The sequence below is a fragment of the Poecilia reticulata genome, linkage group LG13 (genome assembly GCF_000633615.1).
Source record: "Poecilia reticulata strain Guanapo linkage group LG13, Guppy_female_1.0+MT, whole genome shotgun sequence".
Taxonomy (NCBI): domain Eukaryota; kingdom Metazoa; phylum Chordata; class Actinopteri; order Cyprinodontiformes; family Poeciliidae; genus Poecilia; species Poecilia reticulata.
Genome location: NC_024343.1, coordinates 17458200 through 17469648, shown reverse-complemented (window position 1 = coordinate 17469648; position 11449 = coordinate 17458200). Strand labels below are relative to the sequence as shown.

Below are 11449 nucleotides of genomic sequence, written 5' to 3'. Positions count from 1 at the left end.
CTCTCTCTCTCTCTCTCTCTCTCTCTCTCTCTCTCTCTCTCTCCCTCTCTCTCCCCCCCTCCCCCCATGGTGATTCAGCAGCCTGCTGCTGCCTCTTCTGTCTGGGCCGCCTGCCTACAGTCTGTCAAACTTCAAATGTCAGGGCACAAAAGAAAACCTCCAAGCTAGGCCTTGCAGGGTCATGGTTGTTCACATTCGGGTCACTCTGTTTTGGCGAAGCAGAATTCTCACAATGTTTATTGATTAGAGGGCCGCCTGGTGATATTTGATAGCGCTTTGTGGCATCCGAGTTAGTGAAACCACAGCGTGAAGCCGGCACTGTATCTTGCTGCAGTGCAGGAAATGCTGCACTGTATTTGTTAGACGCATCGGCTTCTGCAAACGGTATTGTTGCATTTTTTTAAATTGAAATGTCGAGAAAACGGCGAAACGGTCAACAGCCCCCTAGATGCATCGCAAGAGTTTCCATACCGTGTCGGACGCTCGACACGGCCGTCACGAGTTTGAGTCTCGTCCCGTTGACTTGTTGGTCGCATGTCTTCCCCCTCTCTCACAACTCTCTTACTATCAAGTAAAGGCCATCAAAGCCTAAAAAGTTATTAAAAAACAAAAACACTTCACCAAAGCTTTCCCTCTGACCCGTCTGCTGTGCTTCTACTTGGTTCTCTACGATGCTCTTTGTTCACAGAACAGCTGTTTTTACTTTAACTACATTACATATATAAAGCATTTACTAATAACATCATTTATCTAGATTATTGATCTAGATAGGTCTCTGGGTCAATGTTTACTGAAAAAGAAAGGTGTCACCATCTTCTGCGAAAAACCATACAAACAGACAAAATGTTGTTTTGTCTGTCAGGAAACGGCTAACACAGTTGTGGTAAAACAAACCTGTCTGAGGTTGTTTTATCACATCCCCAGACGTGGAACTGCAGTGGCTGCAGTGTGTGGAAATGCGACAACCTTTGTTGTAGCTAAATAATCTGAGAAGCCGGCAGTAATCTTCAATGTGAGGCAGACATTCAAGAAGAGTTTTCAGTAAAGAAGTTTGTTTATCAGAAGCCATTTCCTCCAGTTGCCCTTTTGCACGTTGGAGAAAAACACGACTGTCAGTTTCAGTTGTCCTCCCACCGATGGAAACGCTGTTTAAAAATCAACAACACAGTGGGGGGGGGAAGCAACACAAGGAAACAAATCTGTTCAGTAGATGTGCATTAGCTGGTTTTAAACAAGAGTTGATTGCAGGGTCTTCTGCTTCATCCATTACTGATGGAAAAACCATTATGTCTTTTCATGAATAATCTTGATTCTTAGATGTTTGCATATTTCTGATAGTTTTCCAGCTTGATTTTCAGAAGAGACCAAAGCAGCAGGTCATCAAAAAAAAAAAAAAGATGTTTTATATTTATTTTTTTATTTTGACCCATGAAAAGTAAATTCTGTTTCTAATCGCAACCTTCTCTCCTCCTCAGATTGCCGGCTTTATGAATGCCGTTAAGCCATTCTCCGGAGACGGCGAAAACTTCAAAGCGTTCCGCTTTTACTCTTTAAACCCCATCATGGATCCCTGGGTCTTCATCATTTTCCGCAAGTCGGTGTTTCATCACCTCTGCTCGCTGCTGTCCTGCCGGTTTGGCAAAGGAGCCATGAAGTCGACGGATCACTGCGCCTTGTCTTTCCCACTCGACCACTCCATACCCCGCAACCCGTAAACACAGGAGCTGCTCTTACTGACAAAACTGACTCTCTGCCACAACCCAGAGCAGACTCATTAGCAGGGAAGGACGAAGCAGTCCAGGCAAAGAGAGAGAGAGAGAAAGAGACTGTCTGGTCTGAAAAGACGATTTAACAAACCTGGAGTGAGAGGGATCTTGAATGTACAGCTTGCATTCAAAGACAGATGATTCTCTGAACGCGTCTGTCGCCGTTGTTCCACCTCAACACCGCAAAAGGAGTCGTGCCAAAAACCGAAGCCCAACTGCTTCGATCAGAGCGATTTGATAAACTGTTGTGGATATTTAACACTTTCCTCACAACTATTTCCTGAACACATACACACGCGCACACACACACACACACACACAGTGAAACTTTTGACCTCTACCGTTCACTTGAAGCATTTGACCTCATACTGTGGCCATGGTCAGGGACGGGTGACTTCAGATGAGCATGTCTAATTAAAATGAGTTGTATGTAGAAACTGGTGGGGACTTAGACAGTACGATTCAGAACGTGTGCAACAAACTCAAGTCATAATACAAAAACCACAGCCTGAAGTTGCTTTCATATCAAATTCTGCTCAGTTCGGTTTGTTTTCGATGCATCGTCTCACTACACATCAACTCCTATCTAGAAATATATGATTAAATGAATCCAGCCATTTAGATAGCTTCAAATTAAAAACACACTAGTAGTATCACCCCAGTTAGGATGGAGAGCAGCCGCATTCAGTTTGTAAAAGATTTTCTGTTTAAAGGAATCACGAGTAGTTTAGAGCAAAACCACTTTAATTCATATGTGCTTCTTGTTCAATATTGATGTCAGTATAGGCTTGTGGAGTCAAGTGTTTAATCTTATATTTCTGCAGCTTCAGGTGGGACGTTTGCCGTTTACAGACATGCAATCAGTAGACTTACTTCTTCCAAGTTTTAATCATGAGTTGTTGCTGATCTAAATGTTTATTGAATGTCTGTGGTCCATGTAATGCATCTTAAAGGCTCTATAAATCCTGTGTAATCATCGTTGTGTTCATCTCAGAAGGTGTGCTCATTGGACTTCCTTTTGTATATTTATTTGTGCTTGTGAAAGAAATCTCTACCGTTTCACAACTTCAATTGTTTTTAAATGACTAACGATGGCTAAAATAGTTATTTAATGTAATTTTTTTTCCCCACTAGAATTTCTGTAAATTATTCAACTTTGTGTCATTTTCATGGATATATGACCTGGGTGACATCGAAAGATGCTCTTCCAACAAAATCTTCAGGAAATCAAGCCGGTCCAGTTATTCACGGCAATATAAGTTAATCAAATATGATCATGTTCAAGTCCAATAACATACTAAGCAAACAATTATCAAACAATGTCAGTAAATCTTGCTGTGACTCCTGATTGTCCACCTCAGGAAACACAGTACACTCCTGTATCTGTGGTAGACTCCGGCCCCTAACCGATCCCGTCCTGGTTTTAGTCACGTTAGTATTTACACTTCTTGTTTTAACTATTTGTATCAGCAGGTGTGGAAGACAAGTCGACGCCTGGTAGCCATTTCCTGACATTCGGAGATCAGTACACGTTTGCCTCACTTCGTCTGGTCTTTTTGATTTTACAGAGTTTCTACAGTAAAACAACAAAACTTCTCAGGCTAAATTAGTACACATCCTCTTAAAGACAAGAATGCAAGCTTGTTTCTCTTGTGAATGTTAGGTGTAAAGCCTTATGTCTAATTTTAGACTGAATTTTGACTGATGGAACAACAAAGACTTGAATGCCAAACTGACAAGTTTACTTAAAGTATTGGTTAATTCTTTGAAAAAAAAAAAGTGAAAAATTGTTTATTTTTAGTAAACACTGATCCACCTGCAGCAAATGAATGTAGTAAGAAAAACTGATGTATTATGTTTGGTCCTGGGTTTAAACTATGCGTGTTCACTTGATGGCTTAGTGGGACCTTAAGCTAACTGCCTGTACTAAATTGCCCTTGGGTGTAAGTGTGTGCTTGCATAGATCCACAGTGGTGCCACGAGCTTCTTGAGCAGGTATATTAAAGAAATTATGCTTGTGCGTTTGATTTTCTAGCTTTACTGAATGTAAGATTAAAACCAAACATCGTAGTATTCCTTTAATGTCATCTACAGTCCTTTGTTTTAACAACATTCAAGTATTTTTTTAGACCCACAATGAAGTAGAAAGATGCCCCAAGATGACATTTTGTCACTGTAATATAACCCGTGTAGTTATTGTATTAAATGCACATGATTTCACTTTTCCTTCTGTCGCTGATTTCAAAGCTGCCCGGAGTGATTTGTGTTGAAAGCTTTCCGCTTTTGGAGACGTCTGCTGCTTCAACGTGCACTGTGAGAATTAACTGTTATAATGACTAGTTTTTATTTAAGGTCAGTCACTGTGCTCTTTGTTATAAGATCTATTTTTGATGGAATGCAACAGGTATGGTGAAGTGGTTTTATATATATATATATATATATATTTTTTTTTTTATTACATTTTACTGTATACAGTCACCTTTTGCCTATATGCATGACCAGTGCAATTTGTACATGTTTCCTCCTGCACATTTTTCTCTGTGAAGTGTAAGTAGTTATTTGAGCTGTAAAAATGGAGTAATGCAATAAAATATTTCCACCATAAATAAAAATGTGTGAGGTCTTCAGCAAGAGGCATTAAAGCATACAAATTAAGAGTTGGTGGCATTTTCAGCGGGAATCATTTACGTTTAGAACGCAATGCTGAGTTTGTCTACTGGGAATGTCGCAGTGTTGCCAGCACTTTTATGTTTACAGATTTATAAGGGCTGTAAAGCAATATACCATTTCAATCCAAGTACAACAACTTTACGCTTATTTATCAAGGGCAGCAATGTCTCAGGGATTCTTAGAAAACAGCAAACACTTCATATGTTGACTGATGCCAACTTTTCCAAAACTCCACGGAGGTGTAACGGAGCCAAAAAATATAAAAATGTTAACAGCATCTCCTTTAAATGCATCGAGTTATAATGAAGCTGTAAGGCTGTAGCACCACCTAGTGGTAATCCAAAGCTAAAACTGGGTCTCATAACATTATCCTCTGCAGAATGCGTTCATACTTATTGTACCGTCTACATCATAACTGCAAAGCATTTTGTTCAATCTGTATGTAAAAGACTAAAGTATCACATAATTATAAAATAGCTGCAAAAAACTTGTACAATATTTCAAAATCCACCCTGGGGTTTCGAAATACCTGTGAACATATTCCCAGGTATTTCACAGGACATGATGATGGCAGCACCTTTCATTCTTCAGCAAGACCAGGATCCTGAAACGGTACAATTTTCAGATTTTTGTAAAGTAAAAAATAAAGTTCAGATTTTTTTCCTTTCACTTCACAAAGTTCAACCAAGTTTATGGTTGAATTTCAAATTGATTTGAATGGGTATGAATATTTGTGCAAGGTACTGTATGTTGCTTTCTAGAGACAAAACTGGTAAAATAAAAAAATAAAAAAAGTTGGCAAATTTCCACAAATTTATTTGGCAAACAAACATCAAGGCCTTGAAGCAGAAATACTTCAGCAGCTACATGGGGAGGATGATGTGGATCCTGATTTGTGTTTAAACTAGCCGAGTGAAATGACCAAGAGAAATTTATTTGCTTTATTTAACTCTGCAGACCATTTTCTATGACTAAATTGTCATCCGACAGATTAAACTCGGAGCAGCACAGAAAGCTTGACGCTCAAATGCAGTACATGTGCCAGATGTTTAAAACCCTGCTACCATGACAAGATATCCTGATAATTAAATCAACACAGCTGAATATCTACGAGTATCCTCCTGGGTTAAACAGCTTGATGACGATGGCTTCGTAAGGCTGCAGTTTGAGAGAGGACAGACATGTCGAGCCCAGGTGGTTCATTCCTGTGCTGGCCACAAACGCGCCCTTCTCAGGCAGACCGGTAGCCCGAGCCGGATCCAGGGAGAGCGGCTCGGTCCACACGTTGAGCAGAACCAGGAACTGCACGCAACCCCAGGAGCGCAGGAAGGCCAGGACGGGACGAGGAGAAATGGAGGAGTTGGAAAATGAACTCGAGGAAAAGTTGGAGGTGGCGTTGAAGGGGAGGAGCGTCAAGCTGCCGTAGAGGAGAGCTTCTTCTCTGGACTTGGAGTGGCTGAGAGTGGAGAAGAGGGCAACATCCGAGTGCTTCGACTCTTTGTCCTAAAAGATGCAGGGCACAGAAATACATTTTAAAAAATTTAAAAAAACAGGAGACAGCAAATAGTGAGAATAATCCTTAAGAAATCTGGTTACACATTATTTGATTACTCTGTGGGTTCATTTCTTTAAATCAGATAAGATTTTACCCAGGTGTGGTCGATCTCTTCCCCATATCTGAAAGCAGGTGATCCTGGGAGAGTCATCATCAGCACCAGCAATAACCTCTTCAGCTCAACAGGCACTTCACCTCCAACCTGCAGATGTTACAATATTACTGGAATACACACACCACCACAATTAAAATGAGTTAGGAGGAATCCAAGTTCCTCCTAAAAACAACCCCTTAAAACCCCACATTTAAGGGGTTGAATTTTTGTTCACCTCATATGGCAGAGCTCTGCAATCTTTACAAGTCCAAGAGTCAATTTTGTAAAGATGAATATGTTAAATCCCCTTCTAAAAAAAAAAAAAAAAAGTTTTAAATATCTACCAGAAGAAATGCCATGTTCAAAGACCCACAATTTTATTTCTGTTTTCGTGTTTTAAAAGAAGAAAAACTTTTGCAAAGAGGATGAATGCATTTATTACCACTGAATTCTGATACTTGTAAAAAAAAAAAAAATTAATTAAAAAAAACGCATTTCCAACCTAAAAAGAAAAATATATATAAAATAATACTTGTACTTTTAGAATCAGTCTGTTGTGGAAATGTAATAAAAAACATATGGCAACTAAATTTCTTTCCAGATTTCAGTTTTAAAGTCTTGTGCGAGAGAAAATAAATTTACAGTTTTAAAGGGGAGGAGAAAAACATTTTGCATTTTTGCAGGACCTGGTAAAGATGTTATAACATTTCATTTCAAGCATTCAGGCATGAAATGAAAGAAAATACCAAAGTTGCAAGTAAATAACTCAAATCTTCCAGCATCCTTAAATACAGCAGTTTTATCTTTCTATGTTAAACAATTTGCTCTTCAGTGAATAAGCTACATTTCAGCTCTTGACTTAAAAAGAGGCCAAATACCATCTAGGGGCTCCTCCTATTTAACATCTACATAATAAGACTATAAACACATAAGATCAGTTACCATAAATATGCAGATGATGCACAGCTCTATGTTACAATGTCATCAGATGAACACAAAGTCATTTAAGAACAAATCAGTGGCTGTCACTCAGTTCTAAAGTCTTTTCACTGGTTTCCAATAGCCTGAACATGCAAAATATTTTTTTAAAAAAAAGAATCGCACATCCAAGTACATTTTAAAAGTTTTATAAAATCCCTACTGTACACTTGAGTTTTTTAAAACACACACACACACACACACACACACACGCACACACACACACACACACACACACACACACACACACACACACACACACACACACACTCCTAAAGCTGGGGTTAACCCAGGACCTTGAAAGATATTGTTCAGCAACTTTTTGGCTCATCCTTGTAATTCTCCAGAGTCCCGGTAGGAAGATATTCATTTCATCCAGGTATTGTGTAGGGAAATAATCTAATCTGCCTTTTTGGACAGTAGCGTTCCAGACCTGGAGTTGGAAACCACTGACCTAGACAAACCAAGTTAGATTAAATAAGCTTACAGAAAAATAATCTTACTGTCCAGCTGGTCCACACGTCCTCCTGTCGTGTTTGCAGCCGCGTCTCTACAGCTTCGGCTACTTCCTCAGCAGAGAGAGCCTGCTCTGACTTTGGTAAGATGGACCTTATGACCACATTTACCAACGTGAGGTTCTGAGTCGAGGCATTCAGCGGGCGCAGAACATCTGAGGTCTGTTCTACCAACAAAATCCTGCAGTAGAACATGGACTTGCATATTTATTTGCACATCTTACAATACAAGAAGAAAAAAAAAAGGACGAAAACTTGGATAGTAAGTTGCACCTTTCCTCCTGCTGAGTGTTAAATTCCTCAAAGACTCTCCTCCACTCCTGCAGAGTCTGATACAAAAAACATGAATTCATGAGAACAGCGATTGTACCAAGATTAAAGACATCAGTAAAGCATTTACCTCCACCGAATATGCTGGATCAGAGTCACAGATGACAAATCCGGCCACACCTTGCTCCAACCAGAACCTTAATGCATTCTGGGGAAAAGGAAATGCCTGTTAGTGAGCACATTGGTGTGACAAGCTGCTGGGTCGTCGTTTTCACTCGTACAGTATCTGAACGGTTCGACGGTTTGTTTCCGGGCGTCTCCTCCTGTCCCAGCAGATTCATGTCACATATGTTCAACACCACCCTTAGATCTGAAAGCCCAAATTCCCAAACATGATGTTTATGCAGAAAAACTCCAATAAAAATGGAACTAAAAGTCATTTTGCTTGCCTGCTTTGTTGCTCTCCGCAAGCAGATGTTGGATCTGAGCCTTTGTCTCCAGGGCCTCACTGAGGTAAGATGGAGTTGCCTTTTTATCAAACACACCCTGCAGGATTAGAGCGCCAACTCCCAAAGACCTGAGGTAGGGAAGGCGCTCACACACCGCTTCAGAGAAAATATTAAAGTTTAACTACAGGGTAACTCATTTCTTTAAACACAACAACTTTTCTGTCCAAATACACCCTTACAATCTGAATGATGGGCCAGCATCAGCAGTTTTTGTGAATTGTTGGTAAATAAACGGCCTCAGCCAAAACAAAAACATGCCATGTGTTAATCTTTTCCATCCTGTAGAATACAGTCACCTCGTGCACTGCAAGAAGGGAGACCGTCTGTAACATTTGGTATTTTAAATGTTATGTACCTAACCAAAGCTGAAATGCTGAAGCAGAGGAAGGAAGTGCCACATTTAGCAGTATCTTGAAGTAATCATCTTCTGTGTGTAGACTTTATCGGCCTGTCTCGTGTCACCGAAGGAACTTTGACCCACTTTTGTAAACGACAACGCTTTGGTTCTGTAAGACGTCTGAACTGTGACGGTTTGCACAGTTCTGACATGGACCAATTAATATTTCACTAATTTAGGATGTGATTCTTTAGTGAACAGTTCTTTTTTTGGACAGTTTGCTTTAGATTGTCTTTGTTGTCCAATCTGACAGCACAGCTCTGTTGGGGTTTACTAGAATTTTTTTTTTTACAATTACATAAAACATAATTATGCTGGGTTTTAGCTGTCAAATTAGACAGAACTTGATAATTTTAACATTGATCTTAAAATAGATTACAAAATTTAGGTAGGGTGCAATTGATATTAGGCTTAATTGGGCAAGATAGCAATTTTCTTGATTTTGTAGATTATCAATTCTGCTAATGTCAAACAGGATTTTGAAACTGATCAAATAAGTTTATGTACAATCCATCCTCTATGTTCGTTTGTCATTACATCTCAAAGACAGGTTGGTGCTACATTTCAACATGGCGTCATGGCACAAGTGCTTCAAATAAAACAACTGATTTGTGTCAAATACTGGATCAATAGGAATTTGTCTGTAGTAAGACTTGATGTGATTGCGTGGCATTTCCCCAACAATGGACTGAAAGGGAATAATTCACAGCTAACAGTAGGTATGTAGCATTTGTAGACCTAAACAAATAATATCACTTTAAAATGCAGTAAAATAACCTCAAATGACAAAGATTATCTGTGTAAATTAGAAATCCATGCAGCCAATTGAAATCCCAAACTATGGATCAGCTTATAGCCCCAAGTTTAGATTGAAATCTGTGAAAATTTTGTGACCCAAAACAGAAAATTACTCTCAAAAACAGGGATACATTTATTTTAAAAAAAAATTGCCACATGACTTTCAGCAAATATTTTTTAATCAATGTTCCACTCTGTGGTTAGAATATGCTTTTGTTTAATATGAATCAAACCAGCTGATTATGGGGATGGGTAATTGTAAACAGGTCCTTTGGCTGATTTTTATTCATTTACGCAAATTTTGAGATCGATATTGTTTTAGAGAAAGAAAAGCAATTCAAATGTTTAAGGGGACCATGCAGCCAGTGACAGATTCACAACTGTCAAAACGGAGCCAAACCAGCCTCCTACTTGCCAAAACACAGCAAACTCTCCACAACCATGCTCAACAGTTAATGAGGCTTTTGGTTTTTTTTTTCCTCCAAACATCTCCAGGTTTGATAATGTTCCAGAAGTAGTAGATTGGACTTTACATTTTAATTTTTTATTTTATGAAAATGCTGCTACATAAAACTGCACAAAAAAGGAAATAAAAGCCTTTTCTTTTGCCATCTAGTAAATTAGGATTAAAAAAAAAAAAAAAAAGCTTACTTTTTTTTTCCTACTCTACTGGGTGAATTTTTTTTTTTTCATAATTTAACACGTTTCAAAATTACACATTTGTCGTCACATTTCCGCTTGTCCTTACCATTGATGCCCCCTGACCTCTCGTCCTGCACGTGCGGGCTCGGCTCGGGCTGGATCTGGTAGAACAGACACTTCTGCCACCATTTCAGCGTCGCCGGAAACGGTTTCGGGATTATGACAACGATTGCGGCAGCCAGCATAGCCATCCATGCCAGCCAGAACAGCACCACCAGGTAGCAGCGTACCGCCCTCCAGCCCGGACCCCCGGCGGCGGCCTCCAACTGCTGCCTGTTCATTGGCTGCCACTGGTACACCGGCTCCGGGGCGAGCAGAGGAGCTGTCTCCGAGGCGCCTTCGCCGCCCGGCGACCCGGCGTCCGGCACGCTGCCGTGACCGGCTCCTGCTCCCGCGTTCAGAGGCATGTGGACCCGGCTGCAGGTCAGTAACACACACCAGGATAAAATCACTGGATGTGATTAAAGGTCAGAGACACAGCTGCCTGTCCTCTGGTCACATTAACCCTATGACGCGTCTCTGAGCTGCTCCTAACTTTTACACAGGTGATTTAATCAGTTCATTATTTTGGCTTGTTGCTGGTCACGTGACTCAGACCAGTCCTGCTGCCCCATTATGGCAACACTGAACGTTTTTCACGTAGGTTTCCTCCAATATTTTATGTTTTCAAGACATGTATATCATATTTTAGGTCAAGTATTCAAATACAAAAATCAAATACTTAAATACAGACAATAAAAATTATACAATTAATGTATATTTGATAAAAAATCTCCATATTAAAAAATTATGCTATTATATAAATAATATAAGCTTGCTAAAAGTGCTAGTAATTAAAATATAAATAATAATATTACAAAGCTTTGTTGTAGGTTCTATCTTTTCCTCTATCTCTTTTATTCTATCTTTTCTATCTATCTCTAGCCTCTTTTAACTGTGCACACGCTGCAGCTTACATAACCATGTTTATGTGGCAGTCATACATAAACAGTGAAACTGATTAGACAAGCCTTGGAGGGAACAGATTGCAGAGAAAAATAAAAAGCTAAACTCACGCTACAATCTTTGCCTCTCTTGGTTCCATCCATAAGTTGAGGTAAGTGTGGCCCCAGCGCTGGATGGTGAATGTAACTGTATCTGTTCCATTTGTATAACACGTATGGCTGATAATTTTTCAGCATTAAAGCCTGCTTTT

General features: G+C 39.7%; 2 protein-coding genes across 3 annotated transcripts in view; one reads left to right on the top strand and one right to left on the bottom strand.

Annotated features, from left to right (window-relative positions):
• ptgir (prostaglandin I2 receptor) overlaps window positions 1-3793 on the top strand; it is a 31838-nt gene extending 28045 nt beyond the window's left edge. For both annotated transcript variants that reach the window (XM_008425748.2, XM_017308077.1), the window contains one exon: window positions 1476-3793. In XM_008425748.2, coding sequence (XP_008423970.1) covers window positions 1476-1715 — 240 coding nt within the window. In that variant the 3' untranslated portion in view covers window positions 1716-3793. The remainder of the gene's footprint in view (window positions 1-1475) is intronic.
• A 1438-nt stretch (window positions 3794-5231) lies between these two features.
• On the bottom strand, window positions 5232-10810 carry LOC103474630 (4F2 cell-surface antigen heavy chain). The gene is made up of 8 exons (XM_008425747.2): window positions 10301-10810; window positions 8298-8453; window positions 8130-8218; window positions 7979-8056; window positions 7852-7907; window positions 7567-7759; window positions 6086-6193; window positions 5232-5939 (listed from the first exon to the last, which is right to left on the bottom strand). Exons 1-8 carry the CDS (start codon window positions 10659-10661, stop codon window positions 5544-5546), a joined length of 1437 nt encoding a protein of 478 aa, XP_008423969.1. The 5' UTR covers window positions 10662-10810; the 3' UTR covers window positions 5232-5543.
• Between the last annotated feature and the right edge of the window lie 639 nt (window positions 10811-11449).